This window comes from Euwallacea fornicatus, chromosome 7, assembly GCF_040115645.1.
Source record: "Euwallacea fornicatus isolate EFF26 chromosome 7, ASM4011564v1, whole genome shotgun sequence".
NCBI classification, from domain to species: Eukaryota; Metazoa; Arthropoda; class Insecta; order Coleoptera; family Curculionidae; genus Euwallacea; species Euwallacea fornicatus.
This window is the reverse complement of record NC_089547.1, coordinates 2,826,574-2,851,294: the sequence shown is the minus strand read 5'-3', so window position 1 is coordinate 2,851,294 and position 24,721 is coordinate 2,826,574. Positions and strand designations below refer to the sequence as shown.

The window sequence follows — 24,721 nt, the reverse complement described above, 5'->3', positions numbered from 1 at the left end:
TAATTGAATATTTTCTAGAGATAAAAAATGTTTTAGGAATTAATATAATCAATAATAAAATGAGGAACAAAGAATATCCATACCTAATTGAGAAACCAATAAATAGTTCGAATTTTTTTAGCCCGGGCCTGTGTTGTGACAAATAATGAATTATACATCACCGTACGGCGTTTATCTGCGCCCATTCTAACAAACCAGATTCTTATAAGTGCAACGAGAATAGTCATATACTGAAAGACTCGATTTATTTAATCTGACGTAAAATTACTATGTTGCCACATCAATATATTTATCCCTCGTGTACAAATATACTATCATAGCAGTCGCGGTTTTTTCCAATGCGGAAATACCACAATTCAACTATAACTATATTTGAAATTCAGCTAATAGTGACCAATCAAATTTGGATAATTGTTTAAAGAAAGGGCTAATACTGAGTACCTAAATAAAATTAACTGAACGAATTTATTTAATTCTCTTTCACGTTAAGTATTGGCAGCGTGGCCATGACGTTAAAGATCCTTTACTAGAAACGTCAACAATTTGTCTTGTCATAAACATTGTGCGATTTGAGTCGTATTCAGTGCTTTTACGTAACAAACAAAGCTCTAGATTTTTTTTTTAATATTTACGATTTGTGATAAAAACTAATTGAAAATGCCCAGACGAGGACGCACGGCATCCCCCTCAAGAGCGGCACCTTCAAGGTAACATTAACAATACACCTAAAATATATAAATTTGGTCCCCCATTTTTGAGCAAAAACCACGTTTCTTTTTGTTCAGGAATAATTGGGCGTAACGATAAAATATTCCATTATTTTTTAAGTAAATAATTGTTATGAATCCATGGAGTGTTCATTTTTAATCATTATTTTAACACAGCTTAACATGGCATTACAAAGAAAGCTTGCATTGCTAACTTTTTCACCGTGCAAATCACTTAGTCATTTATATTTTTTGGTTTGCTCCTCAATTTAAAAATTGGAAGCATATGAGCTTTCTTGGATTACCAAGCACATTATGTTGACCAAATGTAGGTTAAATTATAGAGCTTGAAGCTTGGGATGAAAATGTACATCAGCTGAGCTCATCAATGAGAAATTTAAATGAAAATCTATTCCGTTTTAACTTTCATTTTACATTTTTTGGTATGTCTATTTTTAAGGACCACTTTACCAGCCAGGACTGCTCCACCTCATCCACCAGCTCCAGTCCAAGCAGCTCCCGTTGCCCCAGCACCATCTCAAGGCCCTGGCCTCTTCGGCCAGATGGCTGCCACTGCTGGTGGCGTGGCCATTGGATCTGCTATTGGACATACAGTTGGACATGCTGTAACAGGTGAGTTATTGCCAAGAAATTCAAATATACAAAGCAAAAGTACCGCTCATTATGAATCTTAAAGAATTTTTTCCATGGTTTTGAGTTTTTTGCAATTTATGAAAGAAAAGACTGAGGAAATGATAGACATGATGATGAAAACTGAACATTCCCTTTTTGTGTAAAGGTATGTTCAGTGGTGGATCCAATGAAGCTGTTCCTCAACAACAGGCTGCCCCAATACAAGAATATGGACAACCACAACCTAATGAGCCCACTGGTCCTTGCGCTTGGGAAATTAAACAATTTTTGCAATGCGCCTCCACCCAGTCTGATTTGACCTTGTGCCAAGGATTCAATGAAGCTATCCAACAATGCAAAATCAGGAACAGTAAGTGTTTTTTTAATATGTTTTTGAATTTCATCATAGTCATTGCACCTACATCTGTGTAAATGGTAAAAATTTTGCACAGAAAATAAATTTTCTGTTTAATTGCATCATGGTTAACTTTAATAATCAGTTTAAAATCAAATATCTAGTGAACCATTGACTTAATTTTATCCTCGTTAAAGATTTATTTCTAATGTTTGCTAATAAAAAATTCTTTTTTCTTTCAGATGTGGCATAAATAATTTAGGAGCCGTAGAAGGAAATCAATTTTAGTTTTAATTAGAACTTGAAGCACTCGTAATGGATTGCGAATTAAAAGCCTTCAGTGTTAACTTTTGAATGGTGGTACTCGAATCCAGCTTCAATAAATATATAATTTATCCTTTAAAATAAATCGTTTGTTATTGTGGTTTTTCATGAAATTTCTCTATCGTGCATTTTTTATTATTTTATTGCAATAAATTAAGAGTTGAAGCATTCAATTACAAACAATTTGTTTCTACTGCCCTAGTAGAAGCACTTGAGTGGGGACAGGAGAAGGAAGTATGTTTTTGTAAGTTTTTATAAGTTTTAAGTCGGTATTATAGTATGTACTTTTGAAAATTTATTATTTTACATGTAATCAAATTTTGATAGAATGAATTCAAGTATAACTATGAAAACACGTTCATTGAATAACCCTAAATAAAGAACATGGGGTTCTCTTCAAGAATTTGAGATTGCACTTTCAATTTGGACGTTATGGAGTCCATATTTTCAAAATCAAGCACCTCTTTATTATTTATTGCTGCCAGGAGATAGGCTTTTGCCCTTGACGCTCCCAAATGGGCATAATAAGTAGGGGCTGGGTAGCTCACCGACCGAGTGCATCTCGCGAACATGTGGCATAAGTAGTAAGCCAGTTCTTCAATCTGAAAACAAAAATTCTGTAAATGGATGAAATGTATGAAACTACAATGATACATTCATATAATCACAGCTGTGTTTTATTTCTCCATGAATAGACAGAAAGTGCATATAGCAGTAGTATGCTTTTCATTCAGACTGTTTAGAAATATGAAAAATTCTGATACTGCAAGTCTCTGAATTCGGAAAAGAAGTCTTACTTCGTCATTGGACATATCTAAGTCGTCGTAAATTGTGGTATATTTGGTAGGCCTAGAAGTTCCCTTAATACTGGCATGAGAAAGTAAGTAGAAGTTCTGCAAACCAGGATTGACAATATTTGTGTCTACGCACGTGCCTAAAGGGTAAAATAGTGCATTTAGACTTAAAGGAAGGTGATTCTGTGATAGATTTAACATACCTGGTGGGACGTTATAATTAAAATCTACAGAGTCATTATCGTTGACTGGAAATAGCCGAGTGTGATGCCTTTTCTGGACCACTAAAAAGGCGACTTTCGGTTCGTAGCCATCCTTCTGTATTTCTTTACAAGCATTGATGATTCCCTAATATGCAAATAGCGTTTAAAATCTACTTTGCAGGGCCTTAGGCCAACTCACCGCTAACTCTATTGCTTTGACTTTAGAATATTGGCCTTCTGCCACACCATCTCTAAAATATATTATTTTTTCAGGCTTGGTATTATTCTTTTTGTAGAAAAACTTCAAATGTTCTATCACGATGTTCTTGAAATCGTGAATTTCCTCCATTCCGGGTGTTTGAAAGCGAAACTTAAAGTTATAGTGGAAGCCCGTTGGATCGTGAGAAGCGACTGTGGCTGCAATACTGCAAGGAATTGCTGTAATAGGAAAAAGGTATAGTCGAAAGTTTTTGGAATAGTTTCGGGGAACAATGATTTTGATCTGCGATGACGTACATGGCTTTTGTGGATTTAGCTAAAAATTTGATAATTGTTTTGAACGGCTTCAAATGTCGCAGTAATTCATGCAACCAGGTCTTGTTGGGTTTCCTCTAGGATTTCACAAACTAGAGACTTTACGTGTCCCCATAAAAAGGAATCTAAAGGTATTAGATCGGATGACTTAGGAAACTACAGAACTGAACCACCTCTGCCAATCCAATGTTATCCGAACTAACGAAATTCACAATTATCATTTTCAACAATTACTGTAAAGTTATTTTGCACAAATAAACAAAAAATTAAACGTACTAAAATTCGATAAAAACATTTTGGCATATAACTGTCTTAAAGTATCATAAGGCCGTAGCCCCGTAGGGAGATATATCCGGACATGGGTTCTTATACTCGAATGTCTTCAATTACTGCATCGAATAATCCCCAAAAGTTTGATCTCATAGTTTTCAATCATTCTGTATAGGTTCTTCACGCTCATGTATTACTTACCACATATGAAGTAGGTAGAAAAGAAATTATGTTATTCATCCCTACCAAGGTCAGAGTGAATGCTATTGGTCCTAAAGGTGTAACCAATGATTGCTATTTAATGATTTACCTGCGGTTGGCCCAGGATGTGTCACATCAGCTCCCAAAAGCATAAATGGTTTTTCATCGTTAAGGATGAGCGGTTTAGTATCAACTGAAAATTTGTAGTTAGTACCATTCAGTTTGCCATTATCTTTCAGCAAAAGGTTCGTTGCAGTACTAATTTTCATATTGCTAAGTGTGCTCGATTTTATGCATTGCGTGAGACAACCAGTTATAATCTGCAGAAATACGAAAATAACGTAATCATGTTCGAGAGTACGTGATTCAGATGAACAAACCTCAGCCGCATTTTTAACATTCGCATACGCTCTATCGCCGATAAACCCTCTTGGAAGAACTACGAAAATAATGTTGTAGCCCTTCGTCTTGTGCGTTTTGAAAAACTCTTCGAAGTCCGTCAATGTAAAATCAAAGCTACCGTCAGTGGTTAGTTTAAGATAGTCTGGTGATGGGCATTCGAAAGTTGTTCCGCTATATCTAGATGTTTTTTTGAGCTGCAAAAGAATAAATTTTTGTTGTATCATTTCTGAACACATAAGAGAGATAAGGAAAAGAAAAAATAGAGCATCAGGCAAAGGAGCCTACCTCCTTGACAAACGTATCCAGTTGGTACATTTTGATGTTACTATCCAAATTCAGGATCGCCCATTTTGATATCTTTTGTGGTTTCAGAAATTTCTCATTTTTCCAAATTCCATTATTGACTTCGACTACAACTAAAAAATTCATAGATTTTTATTCATTCATAACTATACCTATATTAGGTAGTTGCTAGGCAGGTATAGTGTGTTCAAAAGACCTCAATATCCATTTCCAGTGAATAGAATAATAATAAACACTTTTTTATCCCTTAATAAAAGTTTATCAATTGCATTCCTTATCTCCACGTTGCACGTAGTTCTAATATGACGGGAAACCCGCACGTTTTGCGTGTACTTTACTGAGTAATCTAAATCCACATTTTTATCGGCAATGAATCACAAGAGACGAACCTTTCAAGTGGCCACCGCGAAATCCCGATTTAGCCCGTTGGATTTTTTCCCCTGGGGTTACAACAAAGCGCTGGTATATGAAATTTCTATAGCCACCGAAAAGCAATTGTGAGGGGCAGATCCTTTTTGACGCAGCAAGATCCCCACATCTTACAATGAGTGCGCGATTTAGTGTGCAAAGAATGAATATATGTAAACGGGTTGGGGGTGATCACTTTCAATCTTTATTTTTTTTTGCGTTATCTTTAATAAGAATGAATTAAATATCGATATCTTTTACTATCAACTAGCTAGCATTACGTTTTTGAACGAAAATCACTCTTAAGTCAAAACGACTAATTTTTGGCTAGAGGTTTCTATACAAAAATGTTCACTGCAACGTCTTTTATAACCTCCTTAAGTTTGATACAACCTTTTTAGAACCCCTGTATACTTTAATAAGTTCCCATTTCGATTAGAATAACCCTTTCTCAAACCAAAACCAAGTGATTTGGTTCTCATGAAGAAGACCGTGTGAATGGGGATCCCCTTGTGGGGAGCTATTTTATTTCCGATCAAACGAGTCATTACTATTCACTCACCTTTGTTGTTATACTCAAGCGAGGGTGGCGGTAAAACTCGCGCATTAGTCACCTCAAGTTGGGCACTCACAGAGAAGTCAAACTCCCTCAAATGGTGGCTCTTATCGAAATTCGATTCCTTGAATCGTTCCATTGTATTTTCCCTGTGCTTTTTAGTATTAATAGAGGCCTCCTTAATTAAGTTTCTTGCCAGGAAATGGTCAAGTTTCCTGCTGGCTGCTTGGTCTTTTTCAACCACACACAGCTCTGGAGGGATCATAATGTTGCTCTTGACTGCTCCGACTTTCAGTAGGGGAATGTTTGGATATTGTATGGTGTATTTTTTGTGATTTCTACGTTAAAAAATCGTAGTTTCATTATTTACAAGATTACTGTGTTAAAGAATACCCACTTAAAATACTCGAAAATGGTAGTTCCATTGCTCAGCTTTTCCTTCATGGGACTTTTACCCAATTCTCTAACTTTATAGGTCTTCCTCGGAGACGATGGCACCTGATAAGACACCCTCAAGTTCACGATATAGTCATTCAATATGTGTAATTGCCGTTTGTTTAAGTTATTCAAATGATGAACAGTGAATTCCTCGTATGTAACAGTTCCTTTAAGAATTTCTACAAAAGTCTTCAATATTTCTTGGTTTTTATAAAACCCCTTGTGAGTCAGATGAATGTTTAGCAGCGGTCTTATCTTTTCCCATCGGCCCCCCATCACAACCGATTGGGTAAAACCATGGTACATCTCCAATCCTGCAGGATTGTATAAAATTGAAATGGGAACTGATTAATTTGCCTGACATACCTGATCCCAAGTTAATCACTTGCCTTTCAGGCTTCCGGAAATAACCCCTGCCAATTTGGGTGAAACTGGTTAAAGGGGCGTTTTTGAATATCACCTCAATGCACTGATGGACGTCTCTGAAAAAGTGAACTGGGGTTTCTTGAGCTGAAAGGAGAATCTATCAGATACTGAGGATAACTCAAGTCTCTCGTTACTTGAAGGCAGAGGCTTCAGATCCAGGAGTTTCACCCATTGAACTTGAATGTGGAAACTTTTGGAGTTTCCGCGGTTGTCTGAGATTACAATATCCATATCGTTTATCACATGATGTAGATCCGGATCTAGTGGCTTGGAAGCGTACATGATTGCTTTTCCATCAAACGCAGGATATCTCCCTGGAAAGTGCTTTGCCAGAAACGCTTCCATTACTTTGAGCTTATCTTTGTCCTTTACTTTTCTGTTTCTGCTTACTACACTCATTTTTTGTCTGCATAAGGTTTGGCTTTGGGCGGTAGTCAAAAGAGTATCAAATACCTACTGGTTATTTCGTTCCTGTTTAATTTCTGTTTGGTTTTCTTGTATTTTGACGTCATACTGATAGGCCTCTTTGAGGTCGCCCAAATTTAGGGCAAAGTGGTTGCTTTGCACTTGAATTTTCTGAGTAGCCAAAGTACCAGGCTTCTTGTAAACGAATGGAATGTCTGCACCACCTTCTCCATCTGGTTGCACCAAATTCGTTTTTGAAGAGGTGGGAAAATCAACTTAAAAGGCGTTATTACCTTGACCACATGGTTCAGTGGAGATTCCAGAGTGAGACGCTCTTTGCAGGTTGTTTTTCAACGCAGTTTCTTCTTTAATTGGAGTTTTCGGGACTTCAGAAATGTGTTGCTGGCCCCATGCTTGAGGCGTCTTTGAGAAGCTCCTGAAGAGAAAAAACAATATTATCTTGTTTTGAAAATGTAACTCAGTACGCCCCTGATATTTGAAATCCAGGGTAGTGAAATCTTCGTTAAATTGAAGAATCTTTAGATTTCGAAAGGGTGATGATGGTGAAATGCAAGTGATCTTGTGGCAAAATGTTGCAAATCAACTGCAAAATAATCTTAGTACAATACTGATATTTACAAAACAGGATTAGGAACTTTTGATTTCGCACAACAAAGTTTGAGCTCCAACACAATTTTCAAACTAATGGTGTATAGAAGAGGAAAACCTTTGGTAACATTGGAATGCATTTTTAATTCCGTTTTGAGGAGGTAACTTAATACGCTCCTGATATTTGCTATAGTGTTGTGAATTTTTGCTACACAAAGGAGAAACTTGTGATTTGACAATAAGGTCATAGCAGTGGCGTTGAGGTAGTGAAAGAAGTCAAGAAAATTTTACAAAAACGCGGTATTTGCAATTTTTCTAGTCATTTTTGGAAAATAACTTAGTGCTCTTCTGATATTTATAAAATAGGGGTGCGAGTTTTTGATTTAGCAGAAGAAACCTTTGGCCGCCAACTATGGCCGAAACAGTGGCGTACCGTAGAAATGCAAGTTTTTAGTAAAACTAGTGAAATTCAAATATTAAATTATGTTGATACCAACCCTATTTACGTAAATTCCTCAGATATTTTCTCTTCCAAGAACAACTAATAAATATTTTAATTAAAATTAGATTAGATTTAGAAGATTAAAGATTAGGCTGATACGTTTCTGGCTTTAGTTTAGTTTTCACTTTTTCCGTTAATACTATCTGAGCATATTCACCTGCTTATACTCCGTTGCGGCTGAGGCCTTTCTCGAGATTCAGTAAATCGCTGACCCCTGAACTCCTGCCACTGTTGAATTTCTGTATTTCCTCGGTTATAACTTCCACCTTGTCTTCGTGGGTATTCTTTATAATCCCGTCGTCCATCGTAACCAGGTCGTTGATATTGTCCCGAGGGTTGTCTTTTACCCCATTTATCGTCCTGAACCGGACGTCGTCCCTGCAATTTTTCTTGCTTTTGGCAAGGACTGGAGGATGGACTTTGCCCTTCAAACTCTCTTGATAGATCTGCTGACGAAGGACTATTTCTTTCGCCTAAACTTTTGGCACTGGTTGAATGAGAATAGGCATTGAAGGGTTGTTTTTGCGGTCCTTGATTGTCCTTTTGCAGTTGATTCCGACCTCTAAACTGTTGACAATGTGGTCGATCAGATATCGGATTCTCAAGATTTTCTTGTACCGCGAGACTTCTTGGTTGAGATCCCGATGAGAAAACATTTTTGCTCTCTGACGGAGTCTGAGGGGTTACCGGAGAAGAATCATTGCTGGTCGTAGATGCAGGTATATTTTTTTCTATTTTTTTCTTTCCTTCAATAATTTAATTTTATAATCCTCATAAGAGTATTAAGCAGCAAAACTTACCTTTTCGGACCATTATTTTTTTAATTTAGAATCGAATAAAGGAAGTGAGAAGTACCTCGTCTAATAATGTTCTTCAAATATTTACTTGCTAACACTACAGATGATACAGCCATAAATGATTAAAATGGTTATTTTTGTCAGTTTTATCCGATTTGTATTGATACTTATCTAATCTTACTATCTTATATTCACATAACAAAGAAAATTACAAATTTTCTAAATGTAACAACATACCTTTCTTTAATTAAACAATGAAGTAGGCATGATGTGATAGTATCCAAAGTTGTGCAATATCCATATATACAAAACAATAAACCATTTGTATTCTGTGATACTAAATATGAATCAAGATTATCGTCAATTTCCCTTTATCTTTACATAATAAACATGTACTTACATAAGACACAAATTAAGACTTGTTCAGGGCACCATGAAAGCATAAATACGGCGCTAACTAAAATTGTCATTTTTTAAATGGGTACCTGCATGTTTAGTTCTTGCTATGGACTAGAAAGACTTCTATTGTGGATTCCATGTTTTACTTTCTGGGAATGATGCCACATGCACCAATTGGGGTTGCCGGAACGGTAAACCTACTCCTAGGTTCGGTTAAATCTGAGAATAACATTTAGGCCTATGTTACTCCTTTGCTTTTCAAACCAATCAAATAATAAATATGAAATACAGCCTAAAAGTCGCTGCTCTGTGGGCTTCAAAGTCAGGGGAGTACCAACTGAATAGTAAAATTTATCCTGAGTTACGGTCTGAAAATCCCTGCTTGAGTTGCCTCTAAACCGGAGGCTGATTAGCCAAATTAGAAAAAAATTGAGTCATTCTTGAAAGGAAAAATGAACGAATATTTTCTATAATTATTATACTTAAGGATGTTTTACGCCACTGCTTTTTGAAAGAGAAATTATTTTGACGTAATAGTAGCTTCGAGTCTGAGATATGTGTGTCCCCAAAAATTCCTACTTTGGTTTACAGAAATCCAAAGGCAGATCAGCCAAATATCTAGAAATATTAGGAAAAAAATTGATTAGAGAAAAAAGAAATTTCAAGAGAATTTAGAATGTGTGTGAGGGTGACAAGAAGAACTTCATAGATAAATCTTATGCTTGAAGCGGATGTGCTGCGTAGCTGCTTTGTAGGTGGGACCTGTTACAGTATTTAAAACCATAAACGAAAATGTATACATATGTAGGTATGCCACAATCAGTGAACTTCCATCGCAAATCTCAATATTCATACCGACTACATGGACACTTTTATATATAATGAAATCAAAAAGGAGCCTACGCCCATCTGATAAGCTCTCTCCGCCTCTGCAATTCGCCCATTGACAAACACGCAGCAGGGGAAGAGTCGCTGATATGTTTCTTCGAACAGCTGACCCACTTTCTTCGTCGACAGAGCCATTTCTTCTTCCATTTCTTCTTTCACCGGTCCGCGAGCCGACCCTGCTGACTGACTGACCACAGACTGGTCTTCAGTAGGTCGCGCGAACAGCTGTTTCTTCCGTCGCTCTTCCGCAGGCTGCGTCCGACCCATCATCATGTTCTTCAAGTGCATCGAAGAGAAATCGAACCATGGAAAACGGGCACCGTGGTGTCTATTCAACAAATAATTGATTTTTTAAAGATTTATCGGTATAGTGGATTGATTAGTGCCAGTGGGAGATAGTGATTCGGTTTTCTCGGAGCTGGTGTATGTGAGATATGCACAATGATAAGTTGTTTTATTTTGCTTGTGAGTATTTTTTGATGAAGTTTTGCGAATTATTCACGTCAGTTCGATGATTTTAAGCATGCTCATTGGGTATTCTCAGTCTCGCCCATTCTCCAGATCTTGGGTAATGAGCTAAGTAGGATCATTGCCGTTTGTACCTTTTCTGCTTCCGCATTTTCTGCTCCGCAACTTTTCCTTATTTTTTCGTCATGCCTCGATTGAAGCTCGCAAATGTGATCAAATTATTTATGATTTTTTTATATTTCGACGTTCGCGACCCTTTGAGAAGAATCTTTGGAGGAAACGAGTTGGACATTAGTGGACTAAGGGTATAAGACCTCGATTCACGGTTTCTGCGTACAATAACCGAGATAAAAGCAATTTTCCTGGATTTTTGGCCTGGCATTAGTTTCCTGCTGCGTGGCTAACTTGAAATTTGCTTTCGCAAACGAACAGCAGAAAATACTTCTTCCAGTAAAAAAAAAACAATTTACAACACGTCGGCGCACATGTCTTGAAAGCACTAAAAATTCCCTGTAACGCCTACAATTTGCACCTCAAAATATCGCTATCAGAGCACAACGAGCAATTCGGAAAGAATCAGCAGCTTTCAGAGTAAAATCTGTTAAAATATGCTTTACTGGAAAAAAATCAAGACACGCCACAGTGTTAAAACTTCCATTGGAATGCGCATCACAATTTTCATATTTCGACCAATAAATACGTGTACAAAGCGCATTAGAAGAGGATAATTGGAACACCACCTAAAAACACGGCTTTGATAGATTTTTGCTATTTCTTAAAAGTAAAGAAACACATGCCACGCCACTGTTTTGTGCAATTTTTAACAATATTAAAATACCCAAAGAATCGATTAATTTCGATCTAAAATTGTCAATATTCTGAGGCGTAGGTAGAATTTCGTAGTCACCAAATGGAAAATAATAACTCCTTTTTGCCCTAGAAAAGTTTGCTTTAATACCTGTTACAACCGAAAAAGCGCGTAGTTCACCACTGCGTTCTGGGTCACTGAAATTATTAGATTTTTTCTATAAATAAGCTGAAATTGTGATTGTTCATAAGCGCATAATGCGGATGACCACACTGACAATAATAAGTAGCTCTAGAAAAAATACATAGCACGTCACTGCTACAAAATCCCCTTCAAATATTACGATTTGTAGCTCTAGTTCGATTGAAACACAGAGGTGCAAGATGGAAAGTTATTAGAAACAATCGAATTGAAAAATAAAATAAATTTATTATAAGTGAAGAAACACATGATAAGCCACTGTCTTGAAAGTCGCTGGAATCATTGAAGTTCGGCAAAAAACTTGACAATTTACAACTCAAATTATTAACATTTAATAACACAGCAATAGGGTAAACACGCTGGAGGTAATAACTAAGTAGTGATTAAAAATTTAAAAATTTGCATAAGCGCGTAACGTATAAAATTTTGACAAACTTAATAAAGCTCAAAAGTAAATGATACGTCAATGTGTTTAACATCATTTAAGAGCAAATAAATTATCTTAAAATGAAAGGAGAGGTGGGAGGGTACCAGATGGCAATATTCAACTTCCCCAATAATCTTGATCATTGACAGCTGAAATTATAAATTACGGAATGCACAGAAAGGATTATTTATATGCGACTAATTCGAAAAAGAAAATAAAATTTTAACTCGAAAAGTAATGAAAGCTCTTGTACCACTATTGTATAATCGGCTCTCTCAAAAATTTATTGAACAGTGCAACTATAAATACTCAGTTATATTGCAAAGGGGTTATATATGATAGAATTTTCAGCTGCAAATTTAAACTATCTCGTTGCCACTGCAAATCACAAGAGATAGCACTAGTTGTATGTTAATTAACAGTACCATAACAAAACCGAACTAATCTGAAGGTGTACATTCACCATTTTGTCACATATCCGTCGATTTTTTTCACATCAAAGTAATAAATATCACAATTCCCAGTTTTTCAACATTTTTTCCCTTCTGGACCATTACAGAAACACTCAACTACATCCCAGAAACACAAAAATCTGCAGCCAACCATAATGTTGCACAACGAAGAAATTAGCAACACTCAATAAATCTTCCGAGGTGTTCTGCTAATTAGCAATTAACCACTAAATCAGTATACTTATAGCAGCCGATGTAGGTTTGTAGGTTGGGCAAATATTTGGAATTCTAAATAGAAGAGGAATTTATTATTAAGGCTCGTTGGGCACCAACAATATGAGAAGATTACTTTAAAAATCTTACATTTGCTTTCCTTATTTAGATGTGCAAATACACGTAAGTGGTTAAAAAAAAGAACTTTTAGACCTCACTAAGGTTAAGTTTAAGGTCTTACATTTACACTTTATTAAAAAGTACTTTAGTGCACTAATAAAGGAAAATTTTCTACAGTGAAACAGATATTCTAATGCCTTCTTAAAACTCAAAACCGGCTCTTAAAAATGTCTTGTGTCTGTTCTACCATTTCTTGCTTCATGCTTGCTGAACTCCTGTAATGTATAAAAGTAGTGTTGAAGAATTGCGAGTGATATAATTTATGAATCAAGGACAATGAATAAATTTCTTTAGTCATGGCTTGATCAACTAGGTGCTAAAGCAACGAGCGTTTTACTAATGGGTGGCTAGATTGTACTGGGAGGAAAATTCCATTGTAATTCATCAAGCAAATGAAAGTGATAGAACGGAAAAGAGAAAGGCGGTTGATTTGCATTTTTGAAGTGATAAAAGGGAGTTTCTAGAGGATATAATGAAATGTTTCAATTTCGATTTTTATGGCATTAGATTCTCTAGGGAGTTTTATGTAGAAGTTAAATTCGACTTGGTTGTTCTTAAATATTAAATTTTTATTTAAAAACAAAGAATTTCTAAATTATAATTGTGATGATAAAATGTGAAGAAAAAACTCGTTAACAGTGCATTCACCATTGAGTCAAGAAATGGCCTAACAAAAAAGGAAATATGAAAATTTGGGTCTAAAAATATGGCAAAAGCATTGTTACCATGTTAATAACTTGTTTATTTGTTTAATTAAAAATAGATCAAATTATAAAATGTGTTTTTAACAAACTTCGAAGTCTAATTAAAAAAAACAATTTTGTGTAGTAATTTTCTGAAAATCGAAAGTAATGTGCGTTTGAAAGTGGAACAAAACTACGCAAGTATTTTATAAAGCATCTATAACGGGAATTAGAATAAGAATTATTAATTCGGTTTGCTTTGTTCAGGTGTGCGTGGCCATTTATGAGACAATGGCTAGATTTAACAGTTTGATTACTTTAGCGGCTTTAGACAGCCATAATTGGCAAGTTTATTGAGGGAAAGTTCCATTGTTTATTTTCCGAGCTGAATCGAGGTGTACCTAATCTTTACTTGCCATAGACACAATAATGGTCCTTTGCTATGAATTAAAATACAACAATAAAAACTAGTAAGAAAATCAGTTTTTTTGAAGAACTGATTATTTTTCGTGAAAGCAACAGTACAGTGCCTGCATACAAACCATTAATAACCCACTAACATACTTAGATATTTATTTGATCACCATTTTCGATGCGATGATTTCAATGGCACAGAAACAGGTGCTTCAAGTACCCATCAAACAGGTTTCTATCACTATGTGGTAGTCAGTTTTACTTTTCAGGACAAACTTATTTTGCAGACTGCAACAAAAATTGCGCAACAAACAAAAATTCTTTAATGCAGGAAAGTCTCAATTTGCCACATTCTCTAATAAATACTTAAAAGTGGGACACAGTATCTCCTTCATTTAGAGACTGCAATCGATTTGTTCAATATTGTTTTCGCTTCGCCGGTAAATTAAAGAATCCTCGGTAGAGTAAAATGGTTTGAGTAACGGTGAATCAAAAGTTCCTGGGGCGGCACCATCTTTGAAAGATGCATGGAAGGCAGCAATTACATGGGCGTGTCCCAAAATGAGCTTTTCTTCCCACAGTCAGAATTAAAGGAATAAATTTTCAGGTGAAAGCTCTTTCACAGCTCCAAATCAACATCTGCATAATTCCTTCTGCAAGATTTGCATAATATATGCAGATTTATGAGCTAAAATAATCAAAAATGGTTTATAAGGATATTTTTCAGGCAACATATTTTCAGTAAAATTTTCATGCAACTGTTAATTATTGATTATGATAACTAAAATTGATCTAAGAGTTTTGAATTCCTGAACTGATTGCGGTAAAAACTACTACTGATAACACTGCCAGCCAACCAACTGCTTCCTTTGTTTTATAGTGTTCCTTGAAGTGTCTTAGAGGAAAGTGGTGTTGTTACCAGAGCTATAAAACTTTCTCTGATAATTATTAATAATTTAAAACTGAATTTTGCTTATGACGATAAAAACTAATCTGAAATCGATATAAAATATCTGGACAAAATGGTGATGAAACAATTAACTCGTAACATTACATTAAATTTTTTTTAATTGCACATGAACAACACTTTTCCGGGTTAAAAAAACGAAACATGATAAATTCACCTTAAACAACTCGATCTAGCCACAAAAAACTTGCCCAAGCAATACTAATAGATTTTGTCTCATCAAATCATAAATATTATCTTGTTTATTATCTACTTTAATTTTGAGTCGTCTTTCACTTGCTTTCAGCTTTACGCCTGTACCATTTTGGGCACAGGTTACGATGCAGGAGGGGGAGATCGGGCGTCTTGCGGACGCCCTTACCGAGCAGGGCGCAATTATCAACCCCCATGTGACTTGGTGCGCGTGGGGTACTGCGCACACGCCGGCAATTTGTACCCTTGGAAAGCAGTCAAACGGTTCGTTAAGGACAATCAAGGGTTGATGCGCCGAATGTACGGGGATCAAAGACATGGACATGTTCTTAAAGCTGAATTGGATGAACTGGAAGACTTTGAAGAAACTTGGGAAAAGAGGGAGAGGGAGAGAGGGGGGTATGGGCATTGGAGACCTACTCCCGTAAGGTATATTAGCGATTTGAGTTTAAGGCTTTTTTTCATATAAAGCCTTAAAAAAAATCAGGTTTGCAAGACGACATCAAAATCAAGATGTGGAGAACGAATTAGATCAAGAATTGGATTTTGATGACTTCGACACTTCTTACGATGAAGAAGCGCGTTATTTGAGGGACGATTTAACAAATGAAGATGTGTTAAATACGAAATTCGTTATCTCAGAGCAGGAAGCTGCCATAGCAATCAAACTAGCAGAGCTAAAAGCTGCAGCTCATTTCCGGTGAGAACCTAGTTAATTCACCCACCCATTATAATGCCCTTCTTTGCAGACCTGTTAGCAATCGAAATCAGTACACTACTCAAAAAACTACGACTACAGAATTGAGTCCCACAACCGCTCAAAAACCTGCATCAATTCGCAACATAACCAAGCTGATTCCAACAACAATAAGAAAAGACACCACCACAGCCAAAGAGGAGAATAATGAAATAGGGGGCAACGAACACGGAACTTTGAGGTGGAGCTCTACTACTAAACTAACTACTGAAGCTTCTGCTTATTTGGACTATACTGAGGAGTCCACTTTGATTACCACATCTGGATCCACAACCACCACAGGTAGGTATTTAATTTTAAAATCCGAAAGTCGAATTACATGAGGAGTTTTAGAAGATTCTTTAGAACATTCCACTACAGACACCACTACAGAGCGTCCTACCGAATGGAATTTAAAAAAAATTACTGCAACGACATTCAAAACCACTCAAACTCCGGGTGCAGATAAGTTAGGGGGAAATAACGATAAAGCAATGGAAAGACAGCCTCAAGATGGTTATAATGACCATACTGCAGAATTCAGTGAAAATAGTGAAGTTTTCGCTGATGCTGAAGGAGATTTGAAGCATACAGAAACGGGAAATACCCCTGCAATGTTATTCCAGGACATGGAGCATGAAACTGTGAAGAAAAAGCCTGTTAATTTCAACAAAATGAAGGGATTGTAAGTAATATAAGAAACTTTGCGAATTGTTACTAACTGGTAAACAACTTTCTACATGTATATGCATTTTGCTAATAGGCCAGAAGAACGTGTGAAGTGAAAGTTTGTGTGCACCGTCCTATTAAAATCCGTTACTAATAATGAAGTCAACACGTTTCTTCATTTTCTTCTTGCGTTACAGTAACGCCTGTCCGGTAAAGGAAGAAGTGGTGGCGCCCTTCTGGGCTAATAACACCAGAGGGGAGGTTCTAGCCCTTTTGAACATGTACCCTTTCGAGCAGTACGTTCATTGGGAGAAATGTTCATATGAGCATAAGCAGATGTACTGCAGAGATGGGTGCAGGTGTGAACAACAATACAGACTCCATCGGTAAGTCTATCTTATTTATGCGAAAAAATTGCATAGGCTGTTTAAGCCAAATCATTACTATTCCTAGTGTTGTTAACCCTAACATCAAGCTTGCACTTAAAGTTATCAAAGCATCGAAAATTCTATCCTTAACTTTCTCTACAATTTTCTTTATAATATATTTTTGCAGATTACTGGCTTATGATCCAAACAATGAATGCAGGGGCATTTTCTCAGATTGGTTCAAGTTCCCTTCGTGTTGTGTATGCAAATGCTACGATATGCCCCCCGAATTTAGGGTCACTTCTCGAAGTCCCAGATTTCAAATGTCTTATTCCGATGAAGATGACCCTAACCGAGAGGGAGATAAATATGGCTAGAAATTTGAAATTTCCATTTTGTTGTATCAAATTTGAATCAAGGCTCGTGCTACCTATAGTAAAACTTTTTGTTATTGTAGCTTTAGATGGAAATTTAATGTGTTCTAAAAATCATTAATGTTGCATAATGTGTTATAATAACTAATTAAAATATGTAATTACGTAAATGTAAATAATAAATAAAATAGTCTTTTCGAACAAGTGCTTTTAGTTTCTGTAAATTCAAAAACAAGGCCATGATCCAAAATTTAAATTGATAAAATTAATTTGGAAAACTCAAATATCAGTATCCACATTCCTCCATAGGATTCACATGAGTATCCGTGTAAAAGCTACAAGAACCGAAAACAGGGGAAACCGTGTAATAAAACCGTATATTACTGGAATATTGTACAGTTTTAAAGTGATAAAATCAAATAATTGTTTTATAAAGACCCGCTTTACAATAACTTCAAAGTACCGTAAACAAACCTCACTATGGGACTACATCATATTACACAAATATTTATTGCAACGTTGTGACTATAAATCACCGATATATCCCTATAGTATACTTGGGGAAAATTTAAACTTGAAATTACAAGAACTAACTTCAGCACCAACGAAAATTAAATAATTTCATAATATTAAACTAATAAAACCGAGAACCCGCAAGTGCTAGCTCGAGTATTTACACCTCAGAGTCAATTTCCTTTTATGATATCCTACAAAATATACATAATCTAAAAGTTTACATCTATACAGCCTAAGAACTATTAGTAAGTCAATAAATACAAGTCTATCACAATCAAATATGACGTACTAAAACACGTAGTCAACAATGGCAATAATTAAAAACGGTTTAAAAAAACTATTTAGTTGGTGTTACATATTATGATGACGATAGCTGAGCTTCATCTTTTTTAAAAGATCTAGGAAATATTTACTATGGCGTCACAGGTTTTTGTCTCTAATAACCTATTCATTCAAATGGACGTCAAGTGAGATGCAATATGTTACGTCATGATCAGTCCTTATTTCCTAGACTATACCTGCGTATCTATTTATGGAAATTGCTGAGTAAAAAGTAAGACAGTTACCACATAAAATCAATCTTAGAAATTATTAATTACTTTCCATTATAATAATTATTATTATAATTCAAGCCGGATTCTTATTAGTCAATTAATTAATCAATATCCTTGAATCTAAGGCATTAAAATAAAATAGATAGTACAAACGTTCGGGATTGGAAAGCATTTCTACTATAAGTTGATATATACGAAATGAATTCAATTAAACTAAAGAGTACTTAATTGCAAACCAATTTTAATTTTCACCAAAAATATACCGTACCTCAAAGTTTCCAGAATGAAACTAGAGACTCTAACTGTTCAATTGATTTCATTTTCCTGGACTGAGTTCACCTGGATAGCTTCAATAATATTAATAAGTGAAATTGACTAATAACAATGCCTCTTAAGGATGGTAACTGCAATCAGTAATGTACCTGAGTCTACTTATTGAATGTCTAACAGATAAGACATTGGCGTTTTCTAGTCCGATAGGTAAAATTTAATAATAATATACACGGTGGAAACTTTTAGTACTAACCTATTTTTTAAACAGGAACAATTGCAGTGTGGGATAAAGGGAGAAAAAGTTACAACATTTAATGTTCTTAGAGGGGATGCTTTGAAATTTAAAACATACATAAGGGTTGATCATTTAACAAGGATGTAATTACGAGGAACAAGAAAGTTCCCTATCAATATCTTTTGTCCGCTAACAATGTCGCAATGAAAGAACTTTAAGTACACAGAAGAAGCTTCCGCCATGTATTTGGTAATTGGAAAAGAAAAGTACTAGAAATTTAATAGTTTGTTCATAAATCTTCAGTTTTTGAGATCTTTAATGTAGCCTCTCCCTCGCTCGCTCGCTACATTGAGGGAAAACGCCTATATCGACGTCTAAAAGCGGAATTGCATGAATAAAACGTCCCCTGATTCTCATTAACCTAACAGACTCGAACACACAGCGTTTTACGATATTATCAACAATACAACAACAGTTACCCCTAAAAAGTCAACACTTACTGTACTGCAGTAAACTATTTGAATTTTCAATACGCTTGAAACAGCCGCATATGGACAAGTGTCACGTAACAAAATCTATTAAGTGATTTATTTACAGCGCCAATTTCAACGGTTTAAAGAAATCAAAAAATCTTAAAGTATGAAACAAAAACAAAAAAAAATAAACAACAACAAAACTTACAAACATGCATCTACTCCGAACGACAAAACCGGACACCGTCGTTACTGCAAATTAGTAGTAAACGCGCTGATTCCATTATTGGCCATTTCGTCCATTATCTCAGTGACATATGCGGCTACATCGACCCTTTCTTGAATCGCCCTTAATATGAACGGATCTTGTAATAGCTTGTTATACTTGGGTCTTGACGTTTCCTGTTTAATTAGGCACGTGTTCACAAAATTGACAAATTCAGCGGTGAACGCGTTGCCGTTGGTGGTCAGTCGCGGGGGTTCGCCATTGACTACTTCAGCCAATTGGTCGAAGACACTGGACCATCGCTTGTATGGGAAATGACCAGTGGCCACTTCCATTAGGGTGATGCCTAAGGACCAAACGTCGCTACGTACGTCGTAACCTTTTGCTGTTTGAGGGTCGATGCGTTCCGGCTAAAAAAAATGGAGCATTTGCTACGTTTATTATATAGAAAAGCAGCCTACACGTGAAAATGTAATAAAAAACATGAAAGTTTGAGATATGTAAAAAACACTTACCCGTGTACTATGAGAATGAAAAGTATTAACTTTTTACAAATTTGACGCCAAGAGTATATAGCGAACACAACATTTAATAACAATATCTTATGCTTTATTTTATCACTGATTCCTTTAAAAGCCATAAAACGCACTATCTTGCAGCTGCAAATATTAAACGTCGCGTACTTTGAACAAATAAAAATATGTAAGGGATAATATTAACACTATATTATATGTTAACCACAAAAAGAATGCAGATAAATTTTGACGATAGGCAGAGGAATGTAACACAATGACAATGACGTATATTATCTCTAAAAACTATATAGTTAATGCACGGAATGATCTCATTTTATATAATTATATATTTTCATTTAAACCAATGGAAATTAATCTAGTAATTTTTTACACTGATTAAATCAGTGGAAAAATAGTAAAAATAAATTGGCCATCAATGTATTAAGTTCCGTTTGAAAAATCACATAAAATTATTGGAAAATAATTGTAACCTACCGCCATATACGGTCTGCACCCAGCATCTTTAGTTTTAGCTATAGAATCGACAAGTTGACCAGAAATTCCAAAGTCACATAACTTAATGTTACCTACAAAAAAATAACTAAATTAGATGAGTAACTGCAATTAACATGACACTTTTTAAAATTAATTAGTAGATACAATAGTGAAAATTAAGTTTTCCTGTAGCTCAATCACAAACAAAATCCTGAAACAAATTTCCTCAACTATTAAATGGATACTCACCGTTCTTATCTAATAAAATATTGCTAGGTTTAACATCCCTGTGTATAATTTTCAGTTCCTCCTTCAGATAATTTAAAGCTTTGACAGTTGCCAAAGCAATTTTACCTAAAATCGGCTCGGGTATTCGCAGATCAAGGCGTTCATATATGAATTTATAAAACTTATCCAGGGATGTGTCCATTAGTTCCATACATATCCAACAATCACCCTGAACAAGATAGAGAATGTAGAATATGAACAAAGCAACTAGCAACTTTATAGTTCACCTCTTTAAATAACGCCCCATAAAACTGTACAATATAATTACACTCATTGCTTTTCATTACAACATCCAAGTCCATAAGAAGTTGCTTCTGCTCTTTTTCATCTACAGTGGATCTAATTCGTTTCACTGCAATGGTAGTTACAGACTTACGATGGACCATCTTATTTACAGTGCCAAAACCTCCTCGACCTGTTCAATAAAAATTTAGGTACCTACAGTTTTGAAACAATCCACATTACACTAACCTATTTCACCCAAATCCTGCAAATCATCCGATGTAAAATCGTAAGTAGTTCCTCCAATCTGTAACTTTCCACTTGAATTAATGGAGTGACAAATTTTTAACTTGGCCTCTCTGGAAGAAATGGAACTTTTTTAAATAATACTTTAGGTGAAAGTGGAACCACAAGTTTATAATAATGTAGTGCAAAAATGTTCAATTATTAGTCAATATAGAAATACATGCAAAGGGGAATAAAGGTAGAAAACTGAGAAATTTGATAAATATAAGACCTTTTTGATGAAAAAACCTTGCTACAAGAAATTGATTACTAGCTCTAAATGCTGCATCATCAGGGCATTGATTTTTAAATCTTATTAATGAATTATTTAGACTTTATTTTAGATTTACCTTTTTAAAATGCAACTATTAATTTTGAACACAATCCAGAATCTTCAGAGCAAAAAAACCACACCAAGAACACAATTCCAAACAACAAAATCTTTTTTACCTTGTTTTGCTTCTATCAACCTGCCGAGTACTGCAAAAACATAATATGACAATAAACAGTTTTTGACTATAGGCTCAACGTGTAATTTACAATATTGCAGTCATTCACCTCCTTTAACCCTTCAAATCACAACAAGAAAACCAAATTAATTACTTACGGGGTTCTAGTAATGGCAGGATCCTTTGGTTTGCTAGTGATAGGCAGGCTCATTTTTGTTCTGACTGAAGAGGAAGGTAATCCAGACTTCTCTGTTGCTGGAGGTTGACAAAGTGGACGAATTGCAAAAGGTTTTGCTGAAGAGTTTGCTTGGGGAAAATCGATTTTCATAAGAGCAGGTTTTCTCCCTAAAATACATCAGATTTATGTTTATGTTTATTAAATTATTATATTTATATTAAACTGTACTTTTATTGCCTTTTCTTTATGTAAAGTTTCTAATATAACACATTTATGGCAGATTTTTTTGTTTTAAAAACCGTATTCTAAATTAAATAAAATTCTGCTAGTACCAAAGAGTCTGATAATGTGCTTTCATAGCTCTCATTAAAAGATTTTTGTGATACAACACAGTAGGCAAATTAAGGGGTAGTTCCCAAATTAGGTGATAAAGGTTATCCACTGGGTATTTTATTTGTAACAAAATAACTATCACAAAGTAACTAAAGTAACAAAGGTAAAATGCCAAGAAAATGCAATGAAAAGCAGGCATAATATGCCATTATGTAATATTTAAAAAATTAAATATGTTAATTATTTATGAAAATGGAAATATTCTGAAATGTAAGTACATATCTATGACAACATAAAAGTTATGTTATATTCCTCTGGCTTAAGACGAAGTGTGACTTAAATTGATGCTTCTGCATGCAAAACTGTCAAGCCACATTACAAAGTGAGCTCGGCTTGTATTCTTATTGAGAATATCATTGTTAATGACCTATAGGAGTGTAAAAATAGTTGTATTTAATGTTTAATTGTAACTCTCCTGCTTTTGAAAAGTAGTGAGTGGCCAAGCCACTTTACTCAAAATGATTTTCTTTTATCAAAGCATGGATAAGAACGTGATAGAATCTAATGTCACTGGTCTATTTTCTGAGAATCAACGATGCTTTAATGAATTATCTACTGCATTCAGTTGTTTTTTCTTAAAAATTAAGCATATAGAAATATTCCAGTTCCATGGATATAATATTGCAAATAGGAAAATTAGGATAAAACAAGTACATCTAAAATATTTACCTGGAGTGTGTTGATCTGCCATTTTGAGGAATATTCTGTACCTTAGGTACCTGGCAAAACTACAAAAGCAAAAGCACTAAAATATAAGTTTATTCCTTATTTACGATTTCCCTAATCAGCAGATTCCAGGAACGAGAAGTATTGTTTATAGCAGGCATGTTTATTCGCGGATAGACCTTTGTTTAAACAAACGATGGCATCTTTGTGTATGCGAAAATAAACATAAACTATTTATAAACTGTAGAAGAATAAATACCCCTCCTACAATAGCGGTATTTACAATTTTGCAGTACACACGATATTTGCACTGCTACAAAAACTACCCCACAAATTATTTTATTTTTATATTTAGGATTGATTAGGAAACGATAATGTTAAAGTATGATTTACGCAATCGCGAATATCTCTTAGAGCTGCGATTGCGCCTTCATTTTAGAATTTACGGTTCAGGTAGATGCAGCCATCCCCATTTTTCATTTTATATTATTATGAAGAGGCTGAATATGAACAATTAATAAAAAAGGACCGTTAAATTTAGTATAATAGAATGCTAGAATTAATTAATAATTTCCACCAGAATTTTAATGGACGTTCACATTCTTTCAAATGAAACATGAAAACTTACGAGAAAATGGTTACTGTCTGTAAATGGCTAGTCAGCGACGTTGCCAGCTTTTTAATTCCGAGACTAACTATAATTTATCAACAAGACATAATTGACGTAAGACAGCCATTAAAGAATGTAACTGTCACTGTCAATCATATTGGAAAAGATTCAGTTGAGGTTGGAGAATTCTTTGAAGATTTTTTGGCCTGAAGTATTTCTCCCAAATTCACAATTTATACGATCAAAAAGATGTCAGCAGTTTTTAACCATGCCGTGAGGCGATTCCTGCAAACTTCCGTTCAACGGGCGGTGCCGCAAATAGAAGGCCCGTCTGCCGTTTCGGGTCTTCATGAGGGTGAGACTGTTTCATTGATTACATAACAAAAATTCTAAAATAACCCTTAAAAAACATAATTTTTCATTAATTTAAGCTTGTTTTCAGTAGTAGTAATAATAGTAATTTAAAACATTCGTGTTTAGGTGGCTACAAAATTTGGAAAAAGATCTCCTTATTTGTGGCTCTCCCATCCATCATTCTATGTGGGGTGAACTGCTACCTGCAACATTTGGAACATGAAAAACACCCACATGAGAAACATTTCATCAAATATGAATACATGACTAGACGCGAAAAAAGATTCCCATGGGGTGATGGCAACCATAGCTTGTTTCACAACCCCAAAACCAATCCATTGCCTGATGGATATGAGGCATAGGTCAGAGCTTTTTAAAATGGGTAGTTCAATCATTCTTTTCATTAAGTATAATATGTTTATTATGCTCTGAAAAAATTAGTTTCAATGTAATGGTTCTTTAGGAAGGATTAAAATACAAAGAATTAAACTTTATATTCTTTAAAACTACAGCAACAGTAAGCAAAAATAAAATCTTATTACAATAACTAAAGAATGCTTGATTTGAAAGAATATATTACTCCCATGTTAGGACTCCCCCATAAATCTTAGTGAAATGAATCCAAAAGACTTATAATGGTCTGTCACATTTAAATTGAAAACATCTTTTAAAATAACAAAATG

The 24,721-nt window shown here is 35.1% G+C and overlaps 5 protein-coding genes across 9 annotated transcripts; 3 read left to right on the top strand and 2 right to left on the bottom strand.

Moving 5' to 3' along the window:
• Positions 1-545: 545 nt before the first annotated feature.
• On the top strand, positions 546-2,686 carry Chchd2 (Coiled-coil-helix-coiled-coil-helix domain containing 2). Its single transcript, XM_066283505.1, has 4 exons — positions 546-707; positions 1,168-1,340; positions 1,507-1,710; positions 1,938-2,686. The coding sequence occupies exons 1-4, from the start codon at positions 658-660 to the stop codon at positions 1,946-1,948; spliced, it is 438 nt and encodes a 145-aa protein (XP_066139602.1). The 5' UTR covers positions 546-657; the 3' UTR covers positions 1,949-2,686.
• On the bottom strand, positions 2,292-9,089 carry LOC136339892 (protein argonaute-4-like). 2 transcript variants are annotated; one of them, XM_066283467.1, is made up of 15 exons: positions 8,871-9,089; positions 8,228-8,816; positions 7,254-7,395; positions 7,012-7,202; positions 6,689-6,960; positions 6,495-6,638; positions 6,088-6,442; positions 5,697-6,028; positions 4,709-4,839; positions 4,402-4,617; positions 4,131-4,341; positions 3,216-3,454; positions 3,017-3,161; positions 2,817-2,953; positions 2,292-2,621 (listed from the first exon to the last, which is right to left on the bottom strand). In XM_066283467.1, the coding sequence occupies exons 1-15, from the start codon at positions 8,881-8,883 to the stop codon at positions 2,391-2,393; spliced, it is 3,348 nt and encodes a 1,115-aa protein (XP_066139564.1). In that variant the 5' UTR covers positions 8,884-9,089; the 3' UTR covers positions 2,292-2,390. The 2 variants fall into 2 exon arrangements, with proteins under 2 accessions (XP_066139564.1, XP_066139565.1); XM_066283468.1 differs by having other exon boundaries at positions 7,012-7,192; positions 7,253-7,395; positions 8,871-9,088.
• Positions 9,090-10,432: 1,343 nt separating this feature from the next.
• Positions 10,433-17,478, top strand: spz4 (Spaetzle domain-containing protein 4). 2 transcript variants are annotated; one of them, XM_066283490.1, is made up of 7 exons: positions 10,433-10,619; positions 15,254-15,588; positions 15,647-15,859; positions 15,909-16,198; positions 16,253-16,580; positions 16,762-16,950; positions 17,120-17,478. In XM_066283490.1, exons 1-7 carry the CDS (start codon positions 10,596-10,598, stop codon positions 17,307-17,309), a joined length of 1,569 nt encoding a protein of 522 aa, XP_066139587.1. In that variant the 5' UTR covers positions 10,433-10,595; the 3' UTR covers positions 17,310-17,478. The 2 variants fall into 2 exon arrangements, with proteins under 2 accessions (XP_066139587.1, XP_066139586.1); XM_066283489.1 differs by having other exon boundaries at positions 16,250-16,580; positions 17,120-17,477.
• LOC136339904 (dual specificity mitogen-activated protein kinase kinase 4-like) lies at positions 13,153-23,482 on the bottom strand. 3 transcript variants are annotated; one of them, XM_066283494.1, is made up of 9 exons: positions 23,078-23,482; positions 21,996-22,182; positions 21,839-21,868; positions 21,353-21,462; positions 21,109-21,296; positions 20,843-21,050; positions 20,594-20,685; positions 19,566-19,993; positions 13,153-14,688 (listed from the first exon to the last, which is right to left on the bottom strand). In XM_066283494.1, the coding sequence occupies exons 1-8, from the start codon at positions 23,097-23,099 to the stop codon at positions 19,607-19,609; spliced, it is 1,224 nt and encodes a 407-aa protein (XP_066139591.1). In that variant the 5' UTR covers positions 23,100-23,482; the 3' UTR covers positions 13,153-14,688; positions 19,566-19,606. The 3 variants fall into 3 exon arrangements, with proteins under 3 accessions (XP_066139591.1, XP_066139590.1, XP_066139592.1); XM_066283493.1 differs by lacking the exon at positions 13,153-14,688 and having other exon boundaries at positions 17,665-19,993; positions 23,078-23,481; XM_066283495.1 differs by lacking the exons at positions 13,153-14,688; positions 21,839-21,868 and having other exon boundaries at positions 17,665-19,993; positions 23,078-23,476.
• Positions 23,483-23,835: 353 nt separating this feature from the next.
• Positions 23,836-24,593, top strand: levy. Its single transcript, XM_066283506.1, has 2 exons — positions 23,836-24,039; positions 24,165-24,593. The coding sequence occupies exons 1-2, from the start codon at positions 23,934-23,936 to the stop codon at positions 24,398-24,400; spliced, it is 342 nt and encodes a 113-aa protein (XP_066139603.1). The 5' UTR covers positions 23,836-23,933; the 3' UTR covers positions 24,401-24,593.
• The last annotated feature ends 128 nt before the right edge of the window (positions 24,594-24,721 follow it).